At 40.0% G+C, this 14142-nt stretch overlaps 1 protein-coding gene across 1 annotated transcript in view; it reads right to left on the bottom strand.

Annotated features, from left to right (window-relative positions):
• The window catches only part of clybl (citrate lyase beta like), a 93374-nt gene extending 80646 nt beyond the window's left edge, over positions 1-12728 (bottom strand). Inside the window, exon 1 of the mRNA XM_033618092.2 lies at positions 12649-12728. Coding sequence (XP_033473983.2) covers positions 12649-12692 — 44 coding nt within the window. The 5' untranslated portion in view covers positions 12693-12728. The remainder of the gene's footprint in view (positions 1-12648) is intronic.
• Between the last annotated feature and the right edge of the window lie 1414 nt (positions 12729-14142).

Raw genomic sequence — 14142 nt, 5'->3', positions numbered from 1 at the left:
GCTGCGAAAAATGGTGGAGCCAGTGCAGAACTAAAATGGCAAGAACAAGATCAATTACCTTCTAAAACTATAGGAGTATCACAGTGCTTTCACTTTAGGGTCAATGGACCAAATATGAAATACTGCAACACTTGTCCATTAATCTGATCCAGGAATGTCAAAACTGTTGTAACACAAGAGCCCATCAAATCAAAACCCTCTTTATGAGAGTAGTAATTATATAATTACAAAAGCAAATTTAACGTTATGAATCTATTGAGTTGAGCTCAGGCCAGCAGAGCTGCAGCTGATGAATAGTTATTCAGCATTTGATCATTAAATCTGCCCGTGCGATGTCTAACAAGTGTTTACTCAGCAGTCGAAAAAACATATCAGTGATAGGAAGTGGACAATGCAACATCTGTGCAGCTGTTAACAGTAACTATTTGGTGATTTACCTAATAAAAGAGTAGATCCAAGCCATCTGGTTATCAGAATTGTCGCCTTCTGATCTTGGTCGCTTGATGTGTAGGGGTTGTGGTGTGTTTTGCTTATGGTGCTCTGTTGTGTGCTGTACATGAGTGGCTGATGTGCAATACTGTTAAGTGTAGTATGTGTTTTTATGGTGTGTAATTCATTTCTTCTATCATGTAAGGCAGCAATACTTGTGCAGCTCCTGAGTCCAATAAAGTGTATTGTATTGTATCATATCGCACCACATTGTATCCTATCGTATCTTCTGTCAAACAACTTATCAATTATTTGCCTAATCTTTAAGCATTAAAAGGGGGATACCACCTAAATCAGGAATTCCAATATGTTATTTCCATGGCCTAGGACAGTTCAATCAATACTCAAGAACATGAGCTACTCTCTCTCAAAGCCAGGAATCAGAGAGGCATGTCTCAAACTTGTGATGTCAAAATCCAGAGTGCCTCCATATACGATAGCTCCTTTTACACTGGCAGATTTTCCGCGAATGTTGGGCCGTTTTGCCGGCAAGCTGCGAGCATTCAGACACACAGAGCCGGATTGGCGAGTTGATCTGAGGTGTGCAATTTTCCTCCTCATAGTCATATTGGTGGAAGTTGGAACCCTTTTAGTTTAAACAGAGCGAGGCGCCCTTCCGCAACGGGAGGAGCTGTTGATGACGCCGCACGTGCGAGCCACTGGCGGTGGATAAACAGGAAACAGCTGATAGCAGGAATTAGCGAGCAGCTAGTAGCAAGAGGAAAACGCAAACCTGACAGACACTGTAAAGATGAGCAACTGGGGAGACAAGGAAATTGCGCACCCTCCTTGCCCTCGCAAACGAAGAGGCCATTAACTGTCAGATAACGGGAACGGTGAAGAACGGGCCGACTTACGAGAGAACTGCCAAAGGACTGACCAGCCGCGGCTTCACTCCCACGTCACTGTTTACGTCACACGCTGAGCTACACGTTTTGTTACTTGCTCACGCCCCCCAGTGCCCCGAAAAAGGTGCATTCTGTATAAACAAAAGTAGGTAGGCGGCATTTTACCACACTCCCCGATTTTGTTTTTATGCTGCCAATGCTGGAAGAAGACTGATTGGGCTTTCCTGCAAATTTGCACAATTCCTATCTAAAAAAGGGCTAATGATTTGGGAGCATAATTTTGTAGGCTTTTGCTTGCTTTTATATACCTAAATGAGATTTATTCTACCGTACTGTTCTCAGCTCTGAAGCAGAAAATGTACCCCCGTATGGACCGAATCACTGTGTGGTCACGCTAACAACAACAACAGTCACTTTCGGGTAAACAATTGGCAACGGATCTGAACTGCAGATACGTGAAATCAGGAAACTTTATTATTTATGCGGTAACTGTAACATTTAAAAATATACAGTTAAACACAGTGGTCTCACCTATCTGACGTTCCTGCTGTGCTTATTTCATGTATTGCGTTTCTTTACAAGCGCCTTTGAGAAATGAAATGTACCTGCATGAAAGCTAAGCAATGTACTCAAGTGGACACGGTCACAGTAAAACATTTTTTGGACTAGAAAAACAAATCAATATTAGTTTACCTGTACACTCTATTTGTAATATTTTCACCACTTTACCTGTGATCCTGCAAAGTAAAAACTGTTTTATCTGTTAAACAAGGTATTTTTATTGGTAATTCAATAAAGAAGTACAGAGTATTAATAAACAAACACGGAACCATTAAGTATGAAAAGGCAACCCCAACCACACATCAACCCGAGAACAAACAGAGAAAGCCAGACCAGTCAAAGGAAATCTAACAGACAAGAAAGAGAAAAAAATTTAAAAAGGGAGAAATGATGACAAATTGACGACTTGTATGACATAAGTATGGGAGTATAGCATGTTTCATTATAATTTTTCGTATAAACTGTATTTTGTCAGTGGAGTTTGGTGGCTTTGAGATAACGTCAGCTCCCTGTCAGAAAGGTCTGTAAAGCAAGGTAAAATGGTGACAATACTCTAAATATAGTGTACACATGAACTGATGGTGATTTTTGTAGGTGTGCCTTTTATTAGGTGGCTAAAAACTAACCAAGTGAGGCAGCGTTGGCACAGTGCCATTTGATTTTATGGACATAACAGAGGGATCGTCTACCAGAAAGTCACTGTAAACAAATATTGCGATTCGGTCTATACTCACATTCCCCCTGGGTGCTCTAAGGGTTATCTGTAACATCTTTCCCAATTCACTGTCTATGGAGCAGCTCCAAACTTTATCACATAAATTTGACTTTTAGCACTCTCTCAAATCCAAAAACTAGAGTTCTTTATATTTATTCATATTTTTGGACTGTCTTAGACCATAGGAATATGCATATTAATGAATTTTGAAATGGCCATAGCTCCCCTTTAAATGTAATTAAAGTAAAGATGTTTTTATCCTCTATAATGCACTTTGTTAATATTAGGTTCATTTTAGTTTACTGTAACAATAACACGGCATTTAAAGGCACACCGTGGCCCTTATAGTACTGAGATGTCTCTCAAAAGAGGAAAAGAGGGCAGCACAACTGTATTATGCAGACACAGTTGTTGATATTCCACATGAAGATTCCTCGACAGTCACTCAGTGACACTGTGAAGTGATTTAATGAGAGAAATTCATGAGATGAAACTTCACTTGGTACTACAACAAACATCAGGCAGCTGATCTCAGAGTCCTCTTCACAAAGCACGCTGTCAATACTGACACCGAGGGGTCAGACCAAGAACTGCAGCCATGTGGCCACAGCATGGACCCGTGTATTATTGCAGATAGTCCCACCTATAGGTGTACGTACGCTTAAACAAACAAGGCAGAATGGCCCAGAGAACCACACACACACACACACACACACACACACACACACACACACACACACACACACACACACACACACATCAACCCTGCTGTGCCTGGTTAACAAACACTCTGCTATAAAAGCAGGCCTCTTACTCATTAGGGTGCTGTGTATCAGACAGGAAATGCTGGGTAAATTACACCTCATCGCCCTGGAACTAGCCGACCATCACCATGGCAATGAGCCAACCTCGGTGCCGTGAGAAGACCAAAACACCATTGTGACAGAGGGAGAGTGGAAAGGACAAGACATGGCTTCACCTTAAAACTAATGACAGCATTCTAACGTCAGTGATGCAAAAGTACACCTATACGTTTCTGAGGTGTAAATTGAACCCAAATCTGTATCTATTTAATAGCCAAACGAATGCCTTTGGCCTTTTGACAGTGACGCTGACTCCAAATCTGGAAGTAATATCCTGCCCACACACAACTCTGATGGCTACCCAATTAATGCTACATGGGCTAAACTGTACCAGCTCCAACACACTCTTTATTAGAAATTGTTAGTCATGCCTACAGTAAATGCTTTAATACAGTTCAATAAATACATCTACACAGGCTACGAATTGTAGTGACAATCAGGAGGAAATTGGGTGGTCTCTCTATGGAGGTCTGCGTATGATATCAAAAAATATTTGATGGCTATTTACTGACCAAATAGATTATGATCATAACATGTAAACAGATTTGCGGCTTGGACAACTGCACTGCAGAATCCTACATCCACAATAAAACCCATTTTCCACCAATATCAGCATGCGTATGCACGTTTTTTGTAAAAGTGGGAAAGCCCACTGAACATAGGGGTGGGTAGAAAAAATACAGCATAGTATCGCAATATTTTTGTGGCAATATCGTATCGTCACGCAAGTATAGATTTTTTATGATATAAATTATCAATGTTACAAATACAAATTAAACTTTAGGTAGCCTACTAGAATAATAGAATGAGGGTACATGATTAATGGATTGGATAAGGTTATAAAGATGAGGGTTTTTTTTTTTTAAGATTATTTTTTAGTGGGCTTTTTGCCTTTAAGGACAGGACAGAGTGTGAAATGGGGAGACAGAGAGAGAGAGTGGGGACTGACATGCAGCAAAGGGCCGCGAGCCGGATTTGAACCCGCGGCCGCTGCAGCGAGGCAATGCCTCTGTACGTGGGGTGGCAGCGCTATCCACTACGCTACCGACACCCCATGAGGTTTTTTTTCAATAACATATGTTTATAAGAATCTTTATTTTCTAAATATTTTCATTTCATATCTTGCTGTAAGAAATATTATTGGTAATTAATTTAATATATTAGAATAGGTCTAGGAAAATTAATTATTGTACAGCTTTACACTGATGGTTAACTGATACATAATTGACTATTATTAATTTATGGAGATGGGGTGGGATTAAATAAGTTTGTATTTCCTCCCACTCCTTTTTGGACACGGAAATCAAATAATTTTGTTTTCAGTTTACATGCTTTATTTAGTGTGTTTTATGTCTGTCTACCAGTGTATGATTATTTTGTTTATTTGCTACTTACATGTTCGAAATAAACTGCTACTAACTACTAACTAACTAATATAATCAATTGCTTTTTCAGTCCACTGTTTAAATTTTACCGCTGCAAATAATTGCTGAGGTGAGATGAACAGACTGAAAACTTTATCTTATTAGGTAGAACAGATGTTGACAGAGTTTTTTTTGGGGGGGTTGAAAAAAGGTAATATATTGCAATATACTGTATCGCAATAATATTGTATCGTGACTTAAGTATCGTGATAATATCATACCGTGGATCCTCTATGATTCCCAAACCCTGGTCAAAAATAGGCCAAAGACTGCTTTTCCCATTGATTGTAGACTAGAGTCGTAGACATGTCTCTGCAGTAGACGAGAAGGCAGTTTTTCTTCTGGTGTGTCATATTCGACATCACGGACTGGCCGGAAAACAGGTTAGTAAACAGTAGAAAACAGCATATGGCCCATGAAAATGTTACGGTGGTTAATTCTTTTGTATTTCTTTTACTTATTCAGTCTCTCGATATCAGTGCGGGCTAATTTGGGACAACATTTAAGCGCTGCTTGATTGGAGACGGACAGTAGTTTGTGGCGCCTATCATTGCATCGTGCCGGCAAAGGACCTAAAATTGGCGCATCCACCAAGGCGTTGTATTTCCATCGCTAACGACTGAAGCCGATCGAAGGTGGAGCAAATAAATACCTGTCACTGCTGCAAAGATATTTGTCCCTTAAGTGAATACCAATTACAGCCTTTTCTATTTCGATTTTTTTTTTTTTTTTGTCAATTTGTTTAAAAACAGAAAGCCATTACATAAAATGCAATCTCATTAAGACTATAATAAAAATATCTATAGTTGCCTGCACATTGCTGTGTCATTTTTGACACCCTACACTGGTCTTAAAAAGGATCATTTCATCACACCACTTGTATTGGCTCACATCTGTAAAAAGCAAAAACACCAGTTTCCCACTCGTGTTATCATTAAAAACAGAGAATATTTCCCCAGCTTCCCATTCAATCCGACCACCACGCTCAAACTCTAAACCACACAAACCACTCGTTAGCCAAGTCCTCCCCACGTTTCTCGAACAAAATTCTTTTGTTGCATTGTTCACACATTCCTCGCTGGTTGTGTTTATACAGATGCGATTCCATGTGCGCTCTGGGGTCTGAAGAAGTCCTACTCTGAAGCCAAAGATGTGCTGTTGATCAAAGGCTTCAGTGCTGAAGCACAGACACTTGTTTTGGTTGGGGTTTTTTTTCTTCCTTCTGTGGGGATACAGGGTAACATATCCATCTGTTGGCCGCATGGATCCACCTTGGTGAGCGCTGGGACAAGTGTAGGCCTCTCTTCTCTGCCATCCCACACGGCTCCCTCAAAACCACGTTTATTCAGCTGGCTGCCACGCCGGTCGCCAGAGCTTTGTTTTCACACAGCAACATGTGTTAACTTAATGCTCTGTAACAGATTTCAAAGGCAAGACTAGCTGGGTCAACAACAGGTAATAGAGCGATTTATTGATTCACTGGCTCAAAAAAAAAAAAAAAAAAAAAAAAAAAAGCAAAGTGGAGAAAAAAAAAGCCGCTGGTGAATGCAACCACAGGCAGTGATGTCGTGGTGTAGATTTTGTTTACTTGAACCCCATCATGTATTTTGCTAGTGTCGTTTAATTCAGCTTGACAAAACAAATAGTCTCCTGCCTGACAGTGAATGTCTCCAACATAATATAGAGGAAAGAGCAAGATAGTGTCTCAAAACAAAGAAAAAAGATTTCAGGCAAACTTTGGCACCGTGACGCAATGGCAAAGTATGTGTCAGGTTAAAAAAGATTAGATCAACCATTAAATAGTTCAAGAAAGACACACATGGTTTAAAGTTACTTGGCCAACCTGCTCGCCCTGCCTCCCTGAAGCATTTGGTTACACAGTCCCCGTGGTTGTTTTCTTGCTTGATTGGATTATGGCCACACACCTCAAGCTCGGCTTCCACCACCAATCAATGGGGAAATGAGGTGTCAACACATTGGTGTTTATTCAACACTCATTTATTTATCTACCGGAAGCCAAGGCTAGCTCGACCGCAGACAACACCAGATGATTGAAGGGATTTTCTTTGAGCATTTAAAATGAAAGGGGTGCACAAGTGTAATAATCTGCCATTTTATTCCATTTTCTTTAATTGTATTCTATGTGAATTCCTCCTGTATGATTGCACAGTTAATGCCAATTTACTTTGAAATGACTTTTGCATTTCTAATGACACTTTGCACACTAATATAAAGAGTGTGTAACATTACAAGGATATATCAAATTTGCTCTAATTTCTAATCTCTTTTACAACTGAGAAGCCATAGCTTTTAAACTTCAGGCTGTGCGTCCATATGACCAAGCTGAAAAGAACTGGTAATGGGAAGACACCGGGAAGTCTGTAATGCTTCCAGTCAGCATGAAGTGCCATCAAAATAAAATTCTGCACAGTAGCTGCTGCTTTAAAACAACTGGGGCAATTGAAAATTCCCCTCCCAATTTATGCCAAATGCCACTTTATAAACATTCTAGCATGACTGCCAAGTGTCTGCGCTGCTTTATGCCCTTTCTCTTAATTGAAAACGTTATAGGGGTGCATTACACTTGGGGTTTTTATAAGCTGTGCTATAAAGCCCTAGCAGGCCCTGAAAGGGGAAACTGCCCATTAACTTATAAGGTCCAGGCCTTGGCTCTCTTAATTGACAACCTCTAGGCTACTTTCATCACTTGTCGACTTCATAGCGGCAGTCAATGCTTCCTCCAGGATGCTGTTGCATCTTTGACACGAGGGTGTTTGTGACAAAGAGCAGTCTGCCGCCAATGCCAGGGCGAGGGCTCTAGGCTGTCCATAAAACAAGCACACACATTCCTCCCCTACTTCCAGCCATCTGAGAGGGCTGCATTTAACCATGTAAGTACTGCTTCCCAGAAAACATCAGCCAAAATTTAATATGAATCCCATTAAGAAGGTAGACTTTTTATCCGCTCATGCTGTACGCAAGTCTGCACATGTTAACATATCGTAAAAATAACCAGAAAGAGGCTTTATAAGATGATTAAAATACCGCAAGAAAAATGTGAGATGCTAAGTTAAAAAGGGGATCACTGACAAAGAGAAAACATTTTATTTCTCATGTTTCCAGGCTATCACCACAAGCACAAACAAACAAAGACACATACACAGACACACACACACACACACACACACTAACAACAGACTGGCGTGACAGTGACTTCACACTCTAATTTGGCAGGATCATCAGCTTTGTGCCTCTGGAAATTCATGCGCCTTGAATTAGAGCCACATGTCACAATGTGGTTGACCAATACAGACACATTACTAGAATATTAAACTCACTTAAGTTCTTTCTAACTGACATTCAAAGTGTCTGAAGTTTCTCATTAGACCTCCTATGAGACTTGCGTGACAATTTACGAAAAGGTAGAGGAACACCAGGCAACTTTGACTGCTGACCATCTGTCACCGAGTCTCATGACGTAACCTTGCAGAAATCCACACAAGACTAATAAGTATGTAAGTGCTTGTATTCCTGAAGGAGTAGTTCAGGTATTTAGTATTGCACTTCCATAAAGGTGGGGGACTTAAAACAGACAGGTTTTAAATTAATGGGTAAAATCAAGCAGCGAAGACAACATCCTGACTTTTACTCCCTAATTTTTAATATCTAAATTAAAAAGCACCGGATCCTCCATTTGACAATATTCAGAAGATTCAGCTTTAAAAGGACGTATGGGCATCGGCCTGAAATGAACATTTCTGTCAATATGACAGGCCAATAAGATGACGCTTTAATTATGCAACTTTATAGGTCAAATTTGCCTTGGTTGTGGCAATTTGTCAGGACTGTCTTAGAGAAACCATCATCCAAGCCTGTTAAAGTGGAATACATTTTACAGTTTTCTTTGAAAATGTTACATAAATAGAAGTACGGCATGTTTTACTTGAGTAGAAGTAGTTTTCTTGTTTTGCCAAGTGTACATTTTGAAAGTGTTTTATGTCTGCATCTGTCACCAGGGCCATCACAATAAGAGTAGACATTATGTACATAATTTCCACTACAGGAGAGACTTATGTTCTCTACAATTGGGTGGAAAAACATGTGTACATAATTGGCGTTGATATCTACATCGGCAGTCGGACAAAATATTTGCAAAAATCCATTATCTTGCTACCCTAAATATGAATATGTCTACCTTAAGAGAGTTTGCCATACGATTTATAAAAACTATTCCTTACTTTGCTTACAAAATGATCATTTTGTATCAGTTATTCATCCCGTGTTATGTTGAATTCAAAAAGAAAACTTTTTTCGAAAACGTCTCCACGGTGAAACGAGATTTCAAAAACAGAGACAATTCTTGATTAATTAGAGTTGAAGGTGGCCACATTCAACAACAGCAAAATTATATCAAAACATCGGTTTACAAACTCTCATACAGTTTAATCCAAGTCTCATTTATCCAGTCGTATGCTCAGTACTTCCCAAACACATCTACACAACTATTTAAAAACACTTTTGAATAGTGTGCCTGGCAAACGCACGCATTTGAGTTCAAATGCTCCTCATGCCAACGCAACCTTCAAATCTGTTTTAAATAGTAAGGATTTATTGAAAATGCATGTGTTTTACTTGGATGAAATGATCATTTTGTGGGCAAAGTATTGACTAAACCGTACTAGGCCAATGTGTGCCATATTTTACAGAAATATTGGAATTTTTAACCACACTAGCTGCGTGAATGAATAACCTTGGTGATCCCTTTTAATTTACTGCCACCTTCAGGTCACAGTTTTCTACTTGTCCAAAACACTGGTTTATGAACAAACTAATAAGCACAAATTGTACTTTTTGTGCTACTTGTTTTGTGCTAAATTGCTAATGTGAGCATGCTAGCACGCTAAAATAATATGGTGAACATCCTTATACTACACATTAGCATGTTAGCATTGTCTTTGTGAACATATTAGCATGCTAAAGTTGGCTTTTGACTAAAAGCACTGCTGTGCATAAGTACAGCCCCACAGTGCTGCTAGTGTGGCTTCAGACATATAATTTTTGCATCAATGTGATGACTTTGAGATAATTGAGATTGATCATTTACAATGAAGGAAAGCAAAGGAAGATCAAAGTAGTTATAAAATTAAAAATGCAGATTTTATTATTTATATTTATTTATGTGGAACCAAATGATCACACTGACAAATCTGCTTTCTATGAATGAAGTACATCACTGACCTTTGCTTCAAATTACAGATTCAACCCATGTAATTGGCCTGTGTTTGACTCAATTGTTAAATTAATTTAATCTTGGCTTTGGTGCAAAGTCACACATGTAAAGATAACCGATACCAATAACCGTCATTATCATAATTGCATTAAGTGTTGTCAAATCAATTAATATAAAAACATTCATTTGAGGGCCGCAGCTACCCAAACATTAGAAACTGCTAATAGGAAACAACGTGACCACAACGTTTTTGCTCAACCAGCTCCCTCTTGAGCGAATCAATCCGTTTCACTGAGGCCTGTGAAATTACATATCAGGTGGATAGGTCAAACAAACTCCGGACCTTCACCTGGCAGACCATGGTTTGTGTCCAGTGTGAAACCAGATGATGTACCTACTCATTGTAAGTAAACCATGACATTTTTTTTCCAACCTAACCACATTCTTTTGTTGCCTAAATCTAAGGAAGTAAAGATAAAAATACATAACCACTGGTAAACTGTGTTAACCTCAGCTTTAATGGCCATAACAAAAAAAAATTAAGACTGTACTAAGCCCAGCAAAGTGAAATCTTATACCTACACTTAAATTGAAGTGTTGATGACGTTATAGTTGTCTTGGTTGCTGTCCAGTGTTTGCAGACTGTAATATTTCACCGGAAATAGAATGCAATTAAGGTACAGTTTGTTTCATACTGAGGTTTCGGACATACGGACTCTGACTGATGGTGTCTGAAAGAATTGTCCAGATATACAACAAGCAGCAACAACATTCAGGGAGCCTATCGAGCTGTGATCGAGTCTGAGGAACTGTTTGCTGTTGCTCTGAAAATCACTTGGAAGTAGGGAAAGCTTCGCAAAAACAGAGCCATGGCAAGTGTTTTTTGACGCAAGGAGTAGGTTAGAATATCTTCACTGGGAAAAACTGACACAATCCGATGTAAGAGTTCTAAATAGCATGTCAGAGTGAAATTTTGGATGCTGCATGTAGTCAGAGAAAAACACAGCCATGTGCAGTGACTTCCTGGAGTCTTCTGAGGTTGCCAGGTAACTGGCACTACAGCCGAAGATGCTCTGCACAGACGTAATGGGTGGATGAAAAGTAACAGTCAACCACAAGCTGACTCTTTTACATTTCTGTTTGTGCATGATTAAACAAACTAGATACAATGTATGGCATTAGTGAGCTTTTGAAATGGTGGTACAACTTTTTTTTTTTTTTTTTTTGGAGAGACCCAGGCAGGCCATTTCTCCCTGTTTCCAGTCTTTATGCTAAGCTAGGCTAACCACCTCGCACAGGCATGACAGTGCCATCGCTCTTCTCATCTGACTCCCGGGCCACACTGCCTACGTGAGCAGTGCAGGACGGCTACCTCGCTGAACTGATACAGCTTGCACATTTGCAGTGTTCACACAGACTGTGTTGCTGCTGCTGAGCTGCCTACTGTATTTCCACTCATTTATGAAGCTGTGCAAGCCACTGCATTTTCAGCAAAATGATAAAAAAAAATAATAAAAAGCCTTGGGTTCACGATTTAAGGGATTCTGTCACAAACACATTGTCAGAGGGCTTTTATTTTGACATTAACATAGTAGTGTTGCGTTAAAAAAATTTAATGTCTGTGACTGACTGTAACTGCAGTGAAAGGTGGTATAATATCAATATGATTATCAATTTCCATTCGTCTATTGCTGCTGAAGACTGCAAGAGTCCCGCTGAAAAAATAGGGGGGGCTCCTGATTTCTAAGTGTTAAAGGAGGAGGTTTCGAGATGCACACTTGCTGCTCACGCGGGCAGTGTGGCCTGTGCATTTCTCAAAATATGTAGCTATTCCTTTAAAGTCATGGTAAATTGACATCACTTGGCCTCCATACGAAAGGCCTGTTTAGTGCAGGCTGCCTTAGACTGACACTGCCAGATTAGTTAGAAATATGTGACACTTGAACTTGACATGGACTCAAAATAAAATTTTCCATCATGGTCCTTGATGATAAAGAAATGCACAGATAGCAAGATGGAAACACAAAACCCTGCCTCAACATCAGACTACAGAAGAGCAGAGCAACAGTAACACCATCACATCTGCAGCCTAACAAGCTAACAAGTAACCTTTCTACAGCCAAACTCTTACACTGGCACCCCAGTGTGTTTTGGTATCAGTAGCATGAAGCATCTTGTCTTCATTCAGAGCCACAGGAGCTCAGCAGTGTTTACCTCCTGACACAGACGTTGTGCACATATCCACCTTTTCTACACCCACAGCAAACAATAGCTACAAACAACTCCATATCTCGTCACTCTGGCTCACATAACAGCGATAACAAACGATAAATGATGTTAGAAACACTGCTGCACTTCTCCACAGTCAACAAAACATGTGACATTTGCTGCCCCCGTGACACGGAGGAAAACTTAACAACCAAATTCAGCGCCGTTACATTTTGTCCGGTGAGTTTTTCTACAAGAAGACACAGCACGTTTATGAAAAGGAGATACAGAAAACCTTAAAGTGACTTACTGAGGAAGAAGTCGCTTCACAGCTCTGCTAATGTGCGCCGCCATGTTTCCTTGGATGACGCGCTAACAGAGCAAGCAGCGATTGGCTGTAGAAGTAGTTCCCTCTCACAGGCCGAGCGATGTGATTGGCTACAGCGCGGAGAGGGGCGGGCTCTGGAGGACTCCCAGCACATGGAGAGGTAAACAGAGAAGAAGTAGTGGGATGATACTGATGAGGTGAGGGGAGGGTATTTAGAGAGGGAGATTACCCAGACAATTATGATAAAAATTTATTTTACAAGATAATAAATTATAAAAATGACTTAAAATTAAAGTTACAGTGGGTAAACTGTGACATTTATGGGATCCTTTGCCTCACAGATGGCTTCTGTCTACTACAGCTAGTGTCCTTCTGCTCTGTGAGACAGAAGAGACAGAGACAGGCTGAAGGTTGCAACAGAGAGAAAAGGGCGGAGGAATACGGGGATAGAGAGAAGAGAGATTTGAGCACAAGGCACGTCACCCCGGGAGTCCTCCCTCACAGCAGTGGTGAATTACTACCACTAACATCAGCCAGGTCCAAGTGTGGTGCACAAATGACACGCAATATTTGCCATGATTAAGTCAGCAGGGGATTTGCTCCAAATGTCAGCATTCAGAGGGCAACCATTGGGCTGCGAGTGTATTCAAATGTGAATGTGCTGCTGAACTTAGTTTAGGTGATGGAGGTTGTGGAGCCAGATGTATCCGGTGGTAGACCTTGAGTAGAAATAGAGAAGTGTCAAGTCTATGATGCACATTTCTCAGTTTTGCTTTAGGAAATGCCCTGCTTTGACATTGCATGGCATAAACCATGTATATAATGCAGTAGTTCCCAACCTAGGGGTCAAGAACTCCTTCAGTAGGTCACTAAAAATGTGATTTTCAACAAAATGAGGTTTTAAAAAAACATTTCTATTTCCTAAATGACTGATATTTTTATTTTTTTCTGACATTTCTGACAATTTTTTGCTGCTTAAATTATTAGTAAGTGGCCTCTGGTAATATTGAGATATGGAATCTATACCAAGGGGTCAAAACAAAGTGGATACTGCTTAATGTTTAAAGGTACAGTGCAAAGGATTTAGGGGGTTATATTGGCAGAAATGGAATATAATATAATAAGTATCTTTTCTTTTGTCATGTTTGTGTTATTTTAAATTGAGCTTTGCCCATAAACTTGTCCTTGTCTTTGTCCAGGTCCTTGTCCACAGAGTCCGCCATGTTGCGCCGCTATGTTTCTACAGTGGTCCAGAACAGACAAACTGAGAGCTGGCTCTATATCCAGACATTTTCACATCAGCCACCGCAGTTAGCAGCCCCTCTGCGATGAGCTAAACAGCTTCAGACAAATGCTGATTCTTTTTTCCCCTTAAATCTTTATTTAAAACATTTTTGTGACATTGACATGTCGGTTACAACAGCTTAAGAAATAATAAAATAATTTAAAAATAATAATAGCAAACAAAACAAAAAC

This window comes from Epinephelus lanceolatus, chromosome 14, assembly GCF_041903045.1.
Source record: "Epinephelus lanceolatus isolate andai-2023 chromosome 14, ASM4190304v1, whole genome shotgun sequence".
Classification (NCBI taxonomy): domain Eukaryota; kingdom Metazoa; phylum Chordata; class Actinopteri; order Perciformes; family Serranidae; genus Epinephelus; species Epinephelus lanceolatus.
The sequence above is the reverse complement of the archived record's forward strand: the minus strand, read 5'-3'. Positions and strand labels throughout refer to the sequence as shown.